The 18,342-nt window shown below is 49.6% G+C and overlaps 1 protein-coding gene across 2 annotated transcripts in view; it reads left to right on the top strand.

Annotated features, from left to right (window-relative positions):
* CFAP99 (cilia and flagella associated protein 99) overlaps positions 1 to 18,342 on the top strand; it is a 947,596-nt gene that overhangs the window by 292,470 nt on the left and 636,784 nt on the right. For both annotated transcript variants that reach the window (XM_069632119.1, XM_069632120.1), the window contains one exon: positions 17,465 to 17,639. In XM_069632119.1, coding sequence (XP_069488220.1) covers positions 17,465 to 17,639 — 175 coding nt within the window. The remainder of the gene's footprint in view (positions 1 to 17,464; positions 17,640 to 18,342) is intronic.

Below are 18,342 nucleotides of genomic sequence, written 5' to 3'. Positions count from 1 at the left end.
TCTTATAAACACATTGGCTTGGCGTCCTTATTGCCAAGTACAACAACTGGCGACAAGGGTATTCCTAACTGCAGCGAACCCGACTCTCTGCAGGCACCCGAACTGCCGTCCGTACGATCCCGCTGCTCACAATCATACAACGATCCTGCCGAGTTCTGCCAACGGCCGGCAGGCAAATTTACGGCTGACCCGCCTTCCGGGTGATCCCGCCGCCCACCGCCGTATGGCGATCTCGCCAAACACATCCACATTACATGCCGCTCCTGCGGAATGTGATCCTGCCCAACATCTACAGCCTACGCCGATCCCGCCGCCTCCGGAAAAGGAAAGGGGAGAGATGAACGCAGTCGCACACATGCCATTGCCCATAGCGCGTGCCCCAGGCGATCCTGCCGTGCAGGGGTAGACCGTGCATTCATGCTGCAGAGGAAGTAAGTGACTTACATTTAAAGGCTATGCACAGGAGAGGGGCGCAAAGTGCACTGGGTGAAGCCCGGCTGTTACACACCCACCCTGCCAGGCACCCAAGAGGTGCTGCACACTGCTGGGAGATGACAACATCTTTTCCCAGGTACGTCACACGCACTCCGCCCAGGGTGGCTGTTCAAGACAACCCCCATGTGCTGAGACAGTAGGAGCAACAAAGGCCTACACTCACTTGCTGCGCCCCGCTCACACCACCTTCTTTTCACGATGAGCCACTCGGCCTTGGCTGCAGAACCAGACCCTCTGGCGCTGCACACAGCCATATCGTCCACATCCAGGGCAGCATTTCTTCGGGAACACTCCTATTCACGCGGATGCCTCAGTGTGACAAAGGCCCCAGGTGGGTGGAATGGGTGTAAAACTTCAATGATTTCATCAAGGTGGTGGGGGAGGAGCAATCGCCAGTGCTAAGTGACACCTTCATTAACCTGGTTGGGAAGGAAATTAAGTCCATCGTCAGGACCATTCCCCCAATTGAAAGGGACACTTATGCATCACTTATTACAGTCTTAAACAAAGAACTCATCATCAAACCCAACCGGGACTATGAACGCAATGTTTTCAATCAATGCACGCAAAAACCCAAAGAAACCATTGACGAGTTCATCACACGTCTACGCCAGAAGAGTGTCCGCTGACAATTTTCTCAATTTTCAGAGGATGAAGCCATTAGGCTGTGTGTGATAGAAGGCTGTATCTCCTCCAGTTTCAGGAAACAGTTGATCAAAAAGCCCCTACCCATCGATGAAGTGATTGAACTGGCAAGAATATATGAGAGGGTAGATGTGCAAGCAGCCTCCATTGAAAACACCCCGGCAACCAAGGTAGAGAAGGGTGAATCCATTGCGGCAATACAATCGCAGAAGCCTGGTGACTGTCTACCGCTTACAGGAAGGTCGACCAACCCACTTCCCTGCAGAGCTCAGAGACAATGCTACAAGTGCAGAATGAGCTTCCCATATTTTAGTATTTATTTTATTTATATAGCGCACCAGGCCCTAGGGCATCCGAGCGCATCACTTAGTTTCAGGCATGGTACAGGCATTTGAATTAAATATACAGAAGTATACAAGTTATACAAGAAATATACAAATGTACAATAGCAGGTTATAAAAATAGGTCGGTAATGCTATAGTTTATGACTCTAGGGCAGAGTCACAGTAAGTCATGGGTAGACAACCAGGCTTTGGCTTTGCGCTTGAAGGCTGGGAAGGAGGATTCAGCTCTGAGAGGATTAGGTAACGAGTTCCATAGCTTAGCTGCTAGGACTGGGAAGCTGCGTCCACCAGATCTTTGGAGGTTGACGCACGGGATGTCAAGGCAGTTGATTTGGGCACTTCTGAGTGGTCTCGCAGCGGTATGTAGTGTAAATCTGCTGGCTAGCTAGCTAGGGGCTTGGTTGGCGAGGCTTTTGTGTGTGAGCGCAAGTGCTTTAAGAGTGACTCTTTGGGAGACTGTGAGCCAACGGAGATTCCGTCTAGAGTCAGAAATGTGAAGGTTCCTAGGAATGTTTAGAGCCGCTCAGATTGCATTATTTTGGATGATTTGTAATTTTCCAATATTGCATTGGTTGGTGCCCAGATAGAGGGCATTGCAATAATCAATTTTGGATAGGACCAGGGTCCTGGCTAGTGTGGTGCAGTTGGCTGGTGAGAGGAAGGGGCGGCATGGTGTGATGAGCTTGCAGGTGTAAGATGCTGCCGATGATACTGCATTAGTTTGCCTGGAAAGTGAGAGTGTGGAATCAATGTAGATACCAAGCATTTTAGTATCCTTAGCCACTTTGATGGTGTTACCATCAATGGTGAAGGATTTAAACGATGGGTCAAGCTTGCTAAGTCTTTGGTAGGAGCCAAGAATGAGGAGCTCGGTCTTTTTGTCATTTAACCACAATTTATGCTGCGCCATCCAGGCCTGGATGACTTGATAAATGGCGTTGATGGCTAGGGAGTCAGTTTTGTGGTCTCCTGTGATGGGGATAAGTATCGTGGTATCATCGGCGTAGTTGGTATACGTGACGCCCAGTAGATCCAAGATGTCAAAAGGGGGTTTTGTGAATACATTGTAGAGTGTCGGGAATACACATGATCCTTGGGCTGTAGCTTTGTCAGAGAAGTGGGCGGCGGTTTTAAGGTGGCGGCATAGGATTTGGTGATTTACTAAATGGAAGGCTGCGGAGAGATCTAAGAGGAGTAAGAGGGCCAGTTTGCCCTTATCCTTTAGGTCTTCAATCTGAGTTTTTAGGTCTAAAAGTCAAGTTTCAGTACCGTAACACGGACGGAAACCAGATTGCCTCAATCCTAAGAGATTATTGGTTTCCAAATACTCTTGGATCTGCAGGTATGCAGCACGATTAAGAATTTTTATAAGAAAAGGGACTGTGGTGATCGGTCTATAGTTGGTGGGTATGTTAGCATCCAGAGTGGGTTTTTTCAGTAGTGGAATAACCCAGGCATCCTTGAGGTTGTCTGGGACAATCCCAGAGCTGAAGGAGGAGTTTATGAGTGTGGTGATGAAGGGCGCTAAGTTATGCGAGGCCTCCTTAATAATGGTGGCAGGGCATAGGTCCCCCTGACAATTGGAGGGTTTAAGGTTGTTAATGTGTTCAACTTCAGTGATGGAGAGAGGTGAGAAGCTAAATGGCTTCAGAGATTCAACGTTGGATTTGATATTAGCCTGAAGGGTATTATGTGACAGACTGGACTGCAAACAGTTTTTTTTCTCGTTAGTTTTGGTTTGGACGGTCGATCTTACCCAAGAGGGCCTTTCGAATGTTGGCACACCAGATGCTGTCTTTGGAGCAGGTGTCTGGAGGAGTGGCAGGGGATTCCAGTTCCTTTAAGATTTTAAATAACTCCTTGGTGTTAGAGTGGGCTAGTTCAATGCGTTTATTGTATGTCTCTTTTTTAGCAGAAAGTATGGCTTCTTTGTAATTTAGGGTAGCTAAGGCAACACTTGCTTTATTGGCTTCCGTTGAGTAGCTTTTCCAACGTGCTTCAAGAATCCTTTTTTCCTTACGTAGGGTTCTCAACTGAGGCGTGAACCAAGAGTTGAGGTGGGCCCGAGGTTTGGGTTTTTGTAATTTGCAGGGCGCGATGAGATGAAGCGCTTTTAGCATGGTCTGATTGTGTCTACCAAGACTGTGGGAACAGAGCATGAGGAAGAGAGATCATTGAGAGTGGGCAGGATGAGTGGGAGCAGTTTGGCGCAGGTTATGTTGCGCGTATTTCTTGTGGTGGTGGCGGGTGCAATATGGCGGATAGAGTGGATGATTTTAGTGGGGATGCTGAAGGTGATTAGATGATGGTTGGTCCATGCACATGGATGATTGGAATTGGCATTAGAGTCACAGTTTAAGTCAGCTATCCTATCGAGAGTCCTACCCTTAGAGTGAGTTGGCGAAGTGACCTGTTGTGTGAAGCCTAGGTTAAGTAGTAGGTTGTTGCCTTCGTGGGCGGAGGCATCATTAGGGTCTTGGTAGCCTAGATTGAAATCACCTAATACAATGATTTGGGACTTGGTCTTGGTGTTGTCAGCGAGGACATGGGAGAGGTCCTCGGTAAACGTGGATAGTGGGCCAGGAGGTCTGTATATAATGTGGAGTTTAATAGTCTGGTTGGGGGTAATGGCTAGCTTAGCTGTGAAGAATTCTGCTGAGGTGATTTGGCAGGGAGCGGAGAGACAGAGACATATTCAGGCACATGCCCAGCACTCACCCAGATATGTTCCAACTGCGGGAGAGAAGGACATTTTCAGTCTGTCTGTCAAGAGGGAAGACTGTTCCCCATGCACAGTATGAGCCCCATGTCCTCAGAGCATATCCTCCTCCGCAAAACAATGTCAAGAACACACACCACATACTATCAAGGCCCACAGAGGTTCATGAGGGCAATCGATGAGATACCAAGTCAAGAACTTGACCCGGATTTTGAATAAGCCGATACATGCATCAGATATGGGGATGAATATGATAATTCCCCATAAATCATTTTTTTTTTTAAACAATTTTCTTTATTTTCATTTAACAACAAACAAACACAAAACAAATAAACAACAACTCTCAACATTTGCTCTGGCACTTTCGGGTTTAAGTTCATAATGTACGTTATCCGCTCGGGTCACGGTTAGGCGCCCTCCTCCTCCGTCGCATTGTCCTCGTTCCTGTCTGCGTGCTGCGCACGGGGGCGGGCAGGTCAAGTCTCCTCTCCTCCTGGCTCACTCGAGTCAGTTACGCTGTTTTCCTCGTCGCTCCCAAATAAGTCTTGTACCAAGGTATTCCACGCTAGTATTCTGGCCCCACTGTTCTCTTCTCCCCTCTGCGAGGTTCTGGTCCAGACCGTAGTTTCTGCTATTGCCCATTTTTGTAGGTCCGCCCACCAGCCTTCTATCAATGGCCCTGCGCTTGCTTTCCATGCCATTGCAATGCGGCTTTTCGCCAGAATTGTCATCAGAACTATCATCTTAGCTAAATGGATCCTTTGCTTGTCACCCCTCGGGAACAGGCCCAGGATGTAGGACACCGGCGACCAAGCTTGCATATGGATTCCTGCCTTCAACACCCTTTCCTGTATCGTATTCCAGAAGGCTGTCACACCCGGGCATGTCCAAAACATGTCCACCATATCTGCCTGTTCTTCCTGGCAGCGTGGACAACTCTGTATTTGACTGTCCCCCATATTTGACATTCTTTTAGGCGTTAAATATGCCCTGTGCACTATGTAGAACTGCAGCTGTCTGAACCTTGCGTTTCTGGAAACTTTCTTCGCATATTGAAGGGCTCTGCTCCATTCTTCGTCCCTGAGGGGTTGCTGCAGTTCCTCCTCCCATTCTGTCCGGCTGTTCAGTGTCTGAGAATTGATAGTGTCTGAGAATTGATGGTGCCCAACAATTGTTCGTAAAATCTGGACACGGTGTGTACCCCCTCCGATACATCGTACCAGGCGTCCAGCGGCCCATCCATGTCTTCCTCTTCCGGCAGGGTCTCCCACCTCTTCCTTGGACCATGCTATTATACAGTATGAATTGGCCACTGTGTATCTCATGCTCCTCCGCCAGGGTCTGAAAGTCTACCCAATGTCCTTCTTGCCACAGGTCACCTACTTGGGCCACTCCTTTGTCTTCCCACTGTGTTCTGAACGTTGCTATGCTTGCCATACGGGTGTCTACCAGTCCCGCCAGGGGAATGTGCCTTGAACAGGGGTCTCTTATGTTCTGAACTTTCCATGCTCTCTTCCACAGTGCTCGGCCTAGTTGGACTATTCTGGGAAGGGTTTTTGCTTGGGTCTCGTTTATCCACAGTAGTTCTTTCAAATAGAATCGCTGGAGCGATGGTCGAAACAGTATTGCATCTATGGAGGTGTCTTCCCCCAGCCATCGGACCACAAATTGAAGTTGTGCGGCCAAGTAGTAACGCTCACAGTCCGGGAGCTTGATCCCTCCCCATTCGTAGCCCCTTTGTAATGTGCTCAGTGCTACCCTGTTCCTCCCTCCCTCCCATAGAAAGGACTGTGTTATGGAGTGTAATCGTCTGAAGAATGACCTGGGGATGTTCTAGGGGATATTGGTAAAATAATATAGGAGTCGGGGTAAAACTATCATCTTCATTAGGGCCGCCCGGCCCACCATTACCAGCGGTAGTGTTTTCCAGAACTGCATGGCGTTCTCTATTTCGTCCAGGGCTGCCTGCATATTGGCCATGTGTGTTTCCGCGGAGTCGAGATATATGTCCACCCCTAAATATCTGAAGGTGATTGGGGTCCATGTCAGGCCCAGGCGTGGCAGCTGGTCTGACGTCCTCGCCCTAAGGCACGCCAGGGGGAACAGTGAGGACTTCCCCTTGTTGATGGTGATTCCCGATAGCCTCCCAAACGCTCCCAGTGCCTCCAATAGGTCTGGTAAATGGGTTTGTGGGTCCCGGACGTAAAGCAGCATGTCATCTGCATATATTGAAATCTTGTGTGTTTCCATCTATCACTATGCCGGTGTCTCCGTACTCCGCCCTTAGGAAGGCTGCGAACGGTTCCAGCGCCAATATATATAGCATCGGGGACAGCAGACACCCCTGTTTCGTACCTCGCCCTATGCTCCACTCCCCTGAGACATGCCTCCCCGTCTTAACTCTGGCCCTTGGGTCGTTGTACAGCAGCCTTATCCAGCGTAGGAAACCCCTGCCTATCCCAAAGTGGGCAAGCGCCCCTAGTAGCCAGTCCCAGTTCACTGAATCGAATGCTTTAATTGCATCTAATGACGCCACTGCGTATTCTCCTTCCTCTTGGTTCGTCCTGTCAATGAGGTGATGGAGTCTCCGGAGATTCCATGCCGTGTTGTGTTCTGGTACATACCCCGTCTGATTTGTGTGTACCAGTGTGGGTATCACCCTTTTTAGCCGATTGGCCAATGCCGCTGTCAGTGTCTTGGAATCCTGATTTATCAGAGAGATTGGCCTGTAGGACCCGCACTCGAGGGGCGGCTTCCCCGCTTTAAGTATCGGGACTATTACAGATTCTGACATACTGCTCGGGAGTCGTCCGCACTCGTACGCCACCTCCAGTGTCTCTAGTAACCTCAGAGCCAAGCTATATTTGTATCTTTTATAGAATTCCCCTGGCAACCCGTCGGGCCCCGGGCACTTCCCTGTCGGCAACTGGGCAATAACCTCTGTCAATTCCTCCACAGTAAGGGGGACGTCCAACATCTGGGCCTGCTCCTCTGACAGCCCTGGGAGTTTGATTTCCGCAAATGCGTCCTCAAGGTCTCCCTCTTCTGCTTCCTGTACTCTGGTATATAGTTCCTCATAGAATTGCGAGAACACCGTATTTATACCCTCCTGGGACCTTTCAATCGCCCCCTGATTATTTTGAATTGCATTTATCGGTTCTCGCTTTGTCTCCTGTTTGGTCAGCCAGGCGAGAAGTCTACCAGGTTTTTCCCCTTCTGCGTGCAGCCTCTGTATGTACTTCCCATAGTCTAACCGCCCTAATCTCTCCCAGTCCGCCATACACTGTTGTCTCAGAGTGGTGAGGTCACCCGCCCCCCCCCCTCGCCCTGCCTGTGCTTCCGCCCTCTCTATCTTCCCTTCTATCTCACCCAGTTCAGGCAGGGTTTCTCTCCTAAGGCCTCCCGTTTTCCCAATTGCCACTCCCCTGATACCACCTTAAAGGCTTCCCATGTCGTTCCCGTACTGTCTACACTACCCGTGTTGTGCTCGAAGTAGTCGTCTATTGAAGTTTGGATATGGTCTTGGAAATCCCCCTCTAGGAGTTCTTCCGCCCTAAGTCTCCACGTGGGTATGGGGGCTTTCCTGTATGTATGTGCCCATGTTGCTTCCAGTGGGGCGTGAATGTGTGCCCCAGTGAATTCGCCTAGTGTCTCTTTGCCCGTGAATAAATAGTCAATGCGGGTAAATGTCCCGTGTGGGGCGCTATAGTGCGTGTATCCCCTCTCACCCCCATGTACCTTCCTCCAGACGTCCTCCAGCTCGAGCTGGTCCAGTGTCTTCTGCAACACCCGCGCTGGTTGTGCGGCCCTTTTGTGTTTGTCGTCCGATCGGTCCAGCCTGGGATCCAGTGTGCAGTTCAGATCTCCGGCCCAGATGGTCGTGGCGTTCCTGTACGGGGCCAGCCGGGGTGTGAGTGGTTTAAAGAAATCTGTTGCATCGTGGTTTGGGGCGTAGGTGTTCACCAGACACACTTCCTGGTTCTCCAGCATTCCGTGTACGATGAGGACCCTGCCTTCGGCGTCTCTCTCCTGTTTGATGAGTTGGAATGGGATACCCGGGGCAATCCAAGTCGCTACTCCTCTCGCGTAGTTAGAGTATGTGGAGCTGTATGTCTGGCCGCCCCATTCCTTGGCCATCTTGGCTTGTTTTTCCGCTGTCAGGTAGGTCTCCTGCAGCATTGCGATGTGGACTTTCGCTTTGTTTAGCCATGCGTAGACCCTCAGTCTCTTCACGTAGGCGTTTAGCCCCCTGACGTTCCAAGTCACCACTTTTAGTTCATCTCGGTTCCTGTGTCTTACAGTTTCCTGCGGCCCGCTCGTTCCCATCGGCCTGTTTAGTTTTTCCTTCCTGGCCTGCTGGCCTGGGAGGTCCGTCTATCATCTTCTCACAATTATTCCCCTGGTAGCTTGCGGGTCCGCCTTCCCTCTTTACTTCCCCTGTCCTGGCGGACCGCCCTGCCACCCGTCTCCGCTTCTCTCCACCTCCACTCTTTGGTGTTCCACGCCGGATTCCCGCACTTGAGTGCCGCCTCACTTGTGCCCTTGCGTTGTCTTTGCCGTGTCCGTGACCTCCTCGTTCATTATGTTTGCCTCCTCTCGTGCCTTCTCTTAACAAACTTAACCACACTACTACAACTACTATAAACCAATGCCCAGCCTCCCTCCCCCTTCTCAGGCCCCACCGCATTCCAGGTGCCACCCTCGATCCGTGGGCGCACTCGTCGCGGCGTAGTGCCTTAAAAACTGACACTGCTAACTAGTCGCTACTTGGGGACCCCTCTGTGGGTCATGGCGGTCCAGTGCCGGATGCCTTGCGCTCCCGGGTTGATCCATTAATTTATGCTTTCGGTTCTCATTCTTGCCGCATCTCGATTCGGCATGTGTCCTCAGTGTTTTGTCCGCACCCTCACTCCCTTCCTCGCCGGGGTGCCTCACGATTCCTCTCGACCCCCTCTCTTAGTTGTGGGATCCCCTGCTGGTCCATCCACTCCTGGGCATCTGCCGTGGTCTCAAAGAACTGTGTCCTCCCGTTGTGCAGGATTTTGAGCTTGGACGAGTAAAGTAACATGAATTTCACTCCTGCTGCCCGAAGGCGCTCTTTGGTCGGCCAGAACTGGGCCCGCTGTCTTTGCACAAGTACCGTATAGTCAGGGTAGATGGTTATCCTGGCTCCGTTGTGCGTTATCTCCCTGTCTTCCCTTGAGAATGTCAGGATTTTCTCCCTGTCCTTAAAGTTCAAGATCTTCGCGATCATGGGTCTCGGTGGCGCGCCCGGGCGGGGTTTCCTGGTCAGTGCTCTGTGCGCCCTTTCCACCACAAAGCCCTGGGACAGGGTCCCTGCACCTACGTCCTGGATCAGTTCTCTACATAGTCTGTGGGGTCTCTGCCTTCCACCCCCTCCGGCAGCCCCACAATGCGTACATTGTTGCGCCTGGCCCGGCCTTCCGCATCTTCGGCCCTGCGTTCTAGTGTTTTAATCCGCTCCAGTGCATCTGACATTTGTGACTGAGAGGTGGTCACATTTGCTGTATTGCTCTGCACCTGTTGTTCCACCGTTGTCACTCTCTCCGCTAGGTTCCTCGTGTCCTGCCTGAGGAGCCCAACATCCACGATCACTGCATCCAGCTTGCCCTCTATTGAGGCCTTTAGCTCCTCTATGGCCTCTAGGATACTGCCTTCCACTTGTTTGAGCTCCCCTTGCATGGCGTATGATGTGGCCGTGTCCGCCGCCACCGTCCCAGGTTGTGAGTCCTCGCTCTTGCGGGCAAATGTCTCCATGCTTGTTTGCCTCCTTCTGCTGCCTTTCTGTTTCTCAGGCATGCTGATGTTTGTGGCCTTGTGTGTCTGTGCATGGATGGGGGTTTTTGCCCCTGGGTGGCCTCCACTTTGTAGTCGGTGTTCTCCCTTCCCTGCGTGGGCCCTGCCGCTCCCCAGCACCTCCCTGGGCCCGGCGCGCAGCAGATAAAGTCACTCTGTCCAGCTGCAGCCTCGCCGGGGCCAATACGCTGTCTCGTTCTTACCAGGGGCTCCGGTTGCGTCTCCGCTGGTTGCTGCTGCCCGCTGCGCCGCCGCGGCCTCGGGCCAGTAGCCCGCTTGCCTTCTGCTGTCGAGGGCCAGGGTCTCCCCCTCCGGGCAGCCGCTGTGTCGGTACGCTCCGGTAGGACTTCTGTGCGCTGGGGGGCACCCTGTCAGGCCGCAGGTGCCGTGCTCTTCCCGCGTCTCGGCCCTCCGCTCTCCTCTGCTGCTATCCTCGGTTGCCTGCTCCCCCTGCACGCGGCGTGGTGGTGTGCGCCTCGTTCCACGTCCCAGTCAGGCAGGGCGGTCGGGTTTGGGGCCTCTCTCGATCTTCCGCGGGTGATGTGTGGGTATCCGGTGGGCAGCCGTCCGCACCCCCGTGCCCAGCCGTCCGCGTGCTCAGCTTCTACTGCCTTTCGGAGCGCTGGCGGGTCCTCGGTGGGCCGCGGCCGCCATTTTGTGTGGTGGCCCCGCACCTCCGCTTCACCTCGTTTCTGGTCTTTCCCACCTCCGATTTTGTTTGGGCTTTCGCCTGTGCGTGCCCTGGACCCTCCGGGTGCTGTTCCTTCGATTCGTTCAAGGTCTCCTGCTGTTTTTCAGCCGTTTATACGGATCGTGTAGCTGATTACCCGGGAGCTCTCTGTGACTCGCTCACGCTCGCATGGCCGCCAAGCCACGCCCCGATGATCCCCCATACCTATTTCACTCTGAACCACAAACCAGCCCTCACTTTGGTCGATCGTCTGATTACGAAAACGACCAACTGGATGAATATGTCATCCTAACCCCGGATGATCAGGAAGCCAAAGAAGCACCCAGAGCACTCATAAGCCTGGGGAACAAGAACTATTGCTTCTTGATCGACTCAGGAGCGATCGGGAATGTAATGGGTGAACAAGAATTCTTTCAGATGTCCGAAAAGCTTCCCCTCACCAGGTCAACAACAAGGATATTTCAATGGGGTGCCGCGCAACCGTTGAAATCCATTGGACAATTTCAACGCATGCTAGTACACAATGGATGTTCTACCGAGACCACTGTTCACGTCATACGCAGCCCCACCAAAAGGCTGCTGCCTGTTAACTACCAAACCGCGGGGCATCTAGGTTTCATCGACATCCACTATCAGAACTGTGAGGTTATTCAATCCACTGCAAGCTCTCCAGAATATATGGCCCTGGTGTGCGCAGTGAGTGACAGACTGTTATTGAAGGAATCCATTCAGGCCAGATTCCCAGACAACTGCCTAGGCCTGGGAAAGCTAAAAGGTGTACTTGTCAAGCTGCGCATAGACGAATCAGTACGACCCATCCCCCAACATCCAAGGAGGTGGGGGTTTCCATCTCCAGAAGGCAGTCTCGCAGGAGTTGAACCAACTACTTCAGAACAACATAATTCAGCCAGCCACTGGACCGACCTCCTTGTTGTCACCTTTGGTGATCACCCCCAAAGAAGGGGAAACATCAGGCTTTGTATTGACATGCTAGTTGCCAACACCGCCACTCAACGAGAAAGTCACCCTGGTCCAAGCATTGAGGACATGATCGTACAACTGAATAAGGCAACCACATTCTCGAAGTTGGACCTCAACCAGGGGGTACCATCAACTTGAGCTACATCCTGATTCGAGAGTCATCACTACCTTTTCCACACATGAGGGTCTCTGGCTACCGGCGACTAAACTTCGGATCTCGTCGGTGGCGATAAGGCAGATCATTTGCTTGTTTAAATCAGTGTTGAACTACAGTGACGACTTATTGGTGTTCGGCACAACACAACTGGAGCACGTCAAGGTACTACTAGAAACACGTACAGCATTGCAGATCGCAGGCCTGACCCAGAACCTGGAAAAATGCAATTTCAACAAGAGGAAACTCAGTTCTTATGGCAAATTCTTTCGGATGCAGGAATGACCCAGAGACCCCGACAGAGTCAACACAATCGCAGGTCTAAGAGCACCTACCCAGATTGCCGATGTTCGAACATTCCTCGGCATGTCAGGCTACTGTGCCAGATACCTCCCAACACTACGCCACTCTCACGGAACCCCTTAAACGTTTCCTACAGAAAGGCTCTGTATTCCAGTGGACAGGAGAGTGCCAAATGGCGTTTGAGAGTATCAAGGACGCTCTAGCAGAAGCAAGGCGACTGGCAGAGGCGTTGCTAGGGGGGGGCTAAGGGGGCTATAGCCCCTGGCCTTTTGGTTGTAGCCCCAGATAGAATCTCAGGAGCTACAACCAAAAGGCTAGCTAGCCCCCAGTCCCAACAGTTCTGACATTAGCGTAGCCCCAGGTCTTTTCCAGAGCTAGCAACACCCCTGGTGACTGGCCTATTTTGATCCAGCTTGGCACACTGAAATTACAGTCAACCTGAGTCTGGTAAGCCTGGGGGCCATCCTTGCCCAAACCAACAGAACTAAGTCACAACCAAAACTCATCATGGTGTTTGCGAGTACAGCTCTCTCACCCACTGAGAGAGCATACTCCTGGGCCGAAAAGGAAAACCTGGCCACAGTCTGGGCATGTGAACACTTCCACAATTTTATAATCGGCAAGAAATTCACGTTGATCACGGACCATCAGGCCTTTATATCCCTATTCGGGAACCCCTGCACCAAGATGCCACCAAGAATTGAAAGGTGGGGAATACGCCTACAAGACTACGACTACAGTATTATCCACAAGCCGGGAAGGGGGGGGGGCAAAATCATGCAGACTATATCTTGCACCACCCCTAGGGAGACCAGACAACAAGAAAGGGCAATGCAGAGTACATTAACTATGTTACAGCAAATGCATAATCCCCTGCGGTCTTGCTGGAGGTGGTGCCAAGGGGAATCGACTGCCGACCCATCCATGGCATTAGCCATTTCCCTAACAAATGACAAAAAGTGGAGAGACTACCGCAGGCAGCTCGAGAGACACCCGGAAGCGAGCAAGAGGGAGATTGAAAGACTTGCCAAGATACACAAGGAGCTACCAGTAAAATATCACATGATACTACTCCAGAAATGCAAACTCATCATACCACCAGCGCTCAAAGCGGCAGTAATACGGACAGAGCATGAAGGGCATGGAGAGGCCGACAACACCCAGAAATAGCTGAGGTGCCATGTATGGTTCCCCTACATGGACGCCCTTGTGGAGGACATAATAAAGCACTGCCTAGCCTGCCAGTGCACTGCCAGAGTGGATGCACCGGGAGCCCTACAACCAACTCAGATCCCGGAACTTCCATGGGACCGGCTGGCTGTAGTTTCTATGGACCCATGAACACAGGGGACTACCTTCTTGTCTTCATCAATGAGTTTTCACGATTTCCCATCATAAAGAAAACAGCACCAACCGCATACCCACAGTTGGCGGCCATTTTCGACAAGGTACTCAGTGAGTGGGGTATCCCCTGCACTATCAAATTAGACAATGGCCCCGTTCAATAGCCACGACTTTGCGACGTTCGCCAAACACATGGGTGTCAGCCGCCAGAAAATAACACCCAGATGGCCACAAGCGAACGGGATGACTTTCATGGCCTCAATAAAGACAATTCAGAGAGCACATATCAAGGGTCTATGTCCTCGTGTGCAGCATACAAAACACCAGCTGAAATCATGATGCAGTACCAAGGAATACGAGAAATGTGAGTGTCCCGGGGACCGAGGAGAGCAAGATTCTGAAATGAGATGAAGAAATGTCGAGAAGAAAGAGCAAGCAAAACAGGAGGCGGACTACAAGAGGAGAGCGGTCCCCAAAGACTTTCTAGTAGGAGAAGAGGTTCTCGTGAGGCAGCAAGTGCAAAGAAAATCAGATCCTCGATACTCATCATACCCACCCAACATTGTTGCCCTTAAAGGAACTATGGTGACAGCAAAGAATGCAGAACATGAAGTGACAAGAAAAGTGTCACAGTTCAAACACCTTTTCAAAAATGAAGGGACAGAGATACCCATAGGTGAGCGAGAACTGGATGTGGACGAACTGCATGATGGGCCCTGGCTCCCCCTTTCTGACAGCACAGGGGGACGCCGGAACGGGTTGCAGAAGCCAAACTCGTTGGCCTTAGCGGAGTCAGGATTCGCAGAGAAACATCAGGCGGCCACAGCGCCTGGTAGAGGAGTGCTGAAACCGAACATTTGTCCGGAGGTGATGTCGCAGGCTACTTCACCTTTAAGGACAACCTGTGAGGTTTACGTGAGGAGTGGGAAAAGACGGGAAGGGGAGGAGTTGAGAGGGGAAATTCAAGTTATTTATCGTTTGAAGAAGGAGGCAAGAGGAATAAAGTTTAATCCGTTCCTACAAACACATTGGCTTTGCATCCTTATTGCAACATACAACGCAGACTGAGTTTCACTAGAGCTATTTCACTAGAGAAAAGATCATCAAGTCAGGTTAAAAAGAGTTCAGTTTCACACAGTCACACCAGCATAGTCGCAGGCACTGGTGAGCCGAGCTTCATGAACATCTAGCTGGGACTTGGAGGCCCGATTTGGTGGACTGGCAACCAGAGCCATTTGTTGTAAGTAGTATTATAGATTCAGTTTTATTATGATATGATATGATATGATAGGTTATTTATAACGCGCTTAATACGGGGGGATCAAACCTGTGTAGCCCTGTATGATCTTGCTTCCAAGGTGAGCTATCCTCCCGAGATACAGTTTATTAGACAACAAAAACTGTCTTATTGTTGTAAGGAAGGCATGGTATCAAACAGTAAGACAGACACAAGTGATCCCAGTTCAAGGGTGTTCATTGAACTTCAATTGGGTTTGAAAAATGCCTATCTAATCCTAACTCTAAAGATGGTATCTAGCTACGACCATCAAATAATAATAACGCAGTCCTAGTCGAGTCTTGTCAAAATAAAAGGGCCTATACTAATACACCTATTGTCAATCCTTACCTCCAAGTACAAATAGCATGGGAAACAATGTTATGCCAAGGAAAATTGTTCAAGAAACGATAGCTCCCCTTCCCCAAGTTTTCAGCTCGGCACAAGGTGGCACACGTGAACTTTAGCAAGAGGATGCAGTTCAAAACCTCAGCATCAGGGCCTTCTGTGCCAAGGTCTCTTTGCCATTCAAAGTTTCTTATTCCAGAGGGCCTGATGCGACAAATAAACATTAATGGTTGAGCAAAACCAATTGCAGGACCACTTCGATTCACAACTCTTTGTAGACTCTTTCAACTTTCACTCCTGTCAGTTCTCAGCTGGATACCTTACAGAGACCTTTGATTGAGCACCTATGCGGTGCCGGACCACTCTGTCAAAGGTATTGTTTCTTGGTTTGAATTTTCAATCACTCATTAGCAGATTGACTCTATTTGCGTCTTTTATCACACGCGTTTCAACAATGTGCGTTCTAGCGTTTGACAGACAATGTTGCTGCTTGTAACCTTGACTTCAACACAGACTGGTCTTGTCTGGGTCTTCCCAACTCACCGGCTGTGTTGATTTCACTGACGTTGCTTTGTTTTTGGAGCCAAGGACGCTACCACGGTGGCTGGTGATGCTCCCCGCCTTCATTATTGACACGGGAGGGCCCCCGGGTATCTCTGACACACAATGCAGGATTCTTCAGCCTGGTTTCCTGGTCTTATGCTTCGTATTCTCGAGGTTCCTGGAAAATAACAATTCCTTGTCGAAAAGGTCAAGAGAACTTCCCTCCTTGCGATCCCCTTCTGTTTTGCTGTCTTTCGCCTCTCATTCAGCTGCCGCCTCGGAACTGCTATTTCCTCGTGTGCTTTACCTCGCTCAGAGTGTGCTCTCATGCTCCGCCTTTTATTTGTGTGGGGAAGCTTAATGGGAGTCAGGTGTGTGTGATGGTCAGTAATTGCCTGACCTCGCCTGACCATTGCATTAGGACACGTCAGGTATATTGCTCGGGTGTTAGTCTGTTTTCTCTCATAGCAATCTGTCTGTGAGAAAGCGTTTGTGTTGTAAAGGAGGGGATAGAGTTTCTAAATGTCCTACCTGATAGGATGGGGTAAAGGTGTTACAGGGAAGGAGATACTGCATCTCTCCATCCCGAATCTCACTCCCCGAAGACCCCTCACCCAGGTGATCCTCATGCACGGTCCACCCCCAGTAACTGGATCCAAAAGTGATAGCTGTGTCCTGGCCACCTGGATGACAGATCCCCAGGGACTAGTGGGTGAGATACCTTCTGGTTCTCACATGGTCCACTTAAAGTATTACTCTTCGCTGCTGCCTACACAAGCTCTGAACATTTCTTGTCAGCAGTCATATATTGCTCTGATAAAAAGATCCAACAGTATTTGACACCGATTTACAGTTATTCAATTGACTGCCAGTTCACCGCTGAGGCATTTCTTTACACTTTTTAAGATGTTAAGTAATGTGTTCCCTTTCTATTTTAAAAGGACCCACCTTTTTTTTTTTACAGTAATCTATACTTTTCTGGGGTTCTAACTACGTATTCCACTACAGAAGGTGTTATTTAAGGTCTTTTATAAATTAATTCTTAAAAATATCTGCCTTCCACCGGCTTCCTCTGTATAATGGAGATTTTTAATTAAAGTCATGTGCTTTATTTAAATCGTGTTTCTTTGCCATTGCCTGGAAATGTATTTCATGTTTTTCTATGTCAGCATAAGTCAACACGATTTCCTCGGTTATGTTTTAATGTGTGTGTAAATCCTTTTTTTTACCATATTATACATTTGAACACATTTAAAATATGTGGCTAAATAATGAATTTATAATGATTGTTGACATTAATGTTTACAATTGTATGTTATTCCTGATTGCTGAAATCCTGACAATAAAGTAGCTTTTACCTAACCTGTTGTTTAAACATTTCATGTACTGTGATATTCAAACTTTCATTACACAAAACCCATCTATGGCCGAACAATTTTGAAATAATGTTTTTATTCAAACTAGCGGGCTCCTGTGTCACGACAGGCCTGACTGACACATGATGATTTTATCATTTACATGTGTATGCTGTTTACTCAAAGGAACATTTATCTTTGGTGCCTCGGACTTTGTGGAGAATGAATACTGCTTTTCATGTCAGGTGGATCACCCACTTTGCCCTGTCCCTGACACACAGAAGTGATTAGTCAAGGAGTGTGGAGGTGGGTATGAGCCATTTGGCTGGCGCTGTCTGGCTGGATGGAGGGGGACTTGTTCTCATTGCTTGCACCAGGATTCAGGCCAACCATGTTGCACTCCGAGGTTTCTGGAAAGGACCCGTACTGAATGCCTGCTCTTTCTTTAGATGGCAACCTGAGATGCAGCATTTGATTGGCCATCTTGGGGATAACATAGAGAGTCGTTCAAGAACAAAGAAAACGTCAAAAGTGACAGAGCCGAAAGAGTTCAACTTAACCAGACCGAAGCCACGAGCCATTCCAGTACCCCAGCCAATCCCATCCATGGAAAAACATCATGGTGTAAGTCACTTCCTTTTCCAAATTCACAAAAATTCATTTTCCTGCGTATATTATGCGTGAAAGTTATTGGTAACTTTGTGAAATAATAAACTGACCGCGTTCATATTATTTTCCTTTCAATTACGCGTGCAAGAAATCTTTTCAGTTTTCTTTTTTTTAATCACAAAAGTTTGCCTTTTGTTACCTTTTATTGGACTAAATGAAAAATGGTATGCTGAAATTGAATAATGCATGAGCTTTCGAAGTCGCATGGATCGTCTTCATCACATGTCAAGAGTAAAGTGAGAGGAATGTACAGTAATGAGAGGTTTGCATCCAAGGCTGGCATGTAAGGAATGTACTGCTGTGATAGTCTTATCTAACAGCTATATGTGGTTCCATGTGTTAATATCCCCGCAAGAATATCGCCATACAAAGATATCGCCATATTTTTGCGGCGACATTAAGGCATGGAACCTGCGGGGGACACCCCGGCAACCCTTGCATTATTTTTAAAGGAGCGGGGAACACCCTACAACCCCCGCTCCCAAAACCCACCAAAATGATCCCCCTCAAAAATATTGCCTATGGTTGTTCCAGACGACCATATATATACGGCAATATTTTTGGTGGGGATAATATGTAGTAATACCCTTTATGTCTACATAACAATGAAGTTATGTGTAACATAGCCATAGTTTCAAGCTTTGTACTCAGGGTTTCC

This window comes from Ambystoma mexicanum, chromosome 6q (genome assembly GCF_040938575.1).
Source record: "Ambystoma mexicanum isolate Mex_15411 chromosome 6q, UKY_AmexF1_1, whole genome shotgun sequence".
NCBI classification, from domain to species: Eukaryota; Metazoa; Chordata; class Amphibia; order Caudata; family Ambystomatidae; genus Ambystoma; species Ambystoma mexicanum.
Note: the sequence above shows the minus strand (reverse complement) of the source record. Positions and strands in the feature narration are given on the sequence as shown.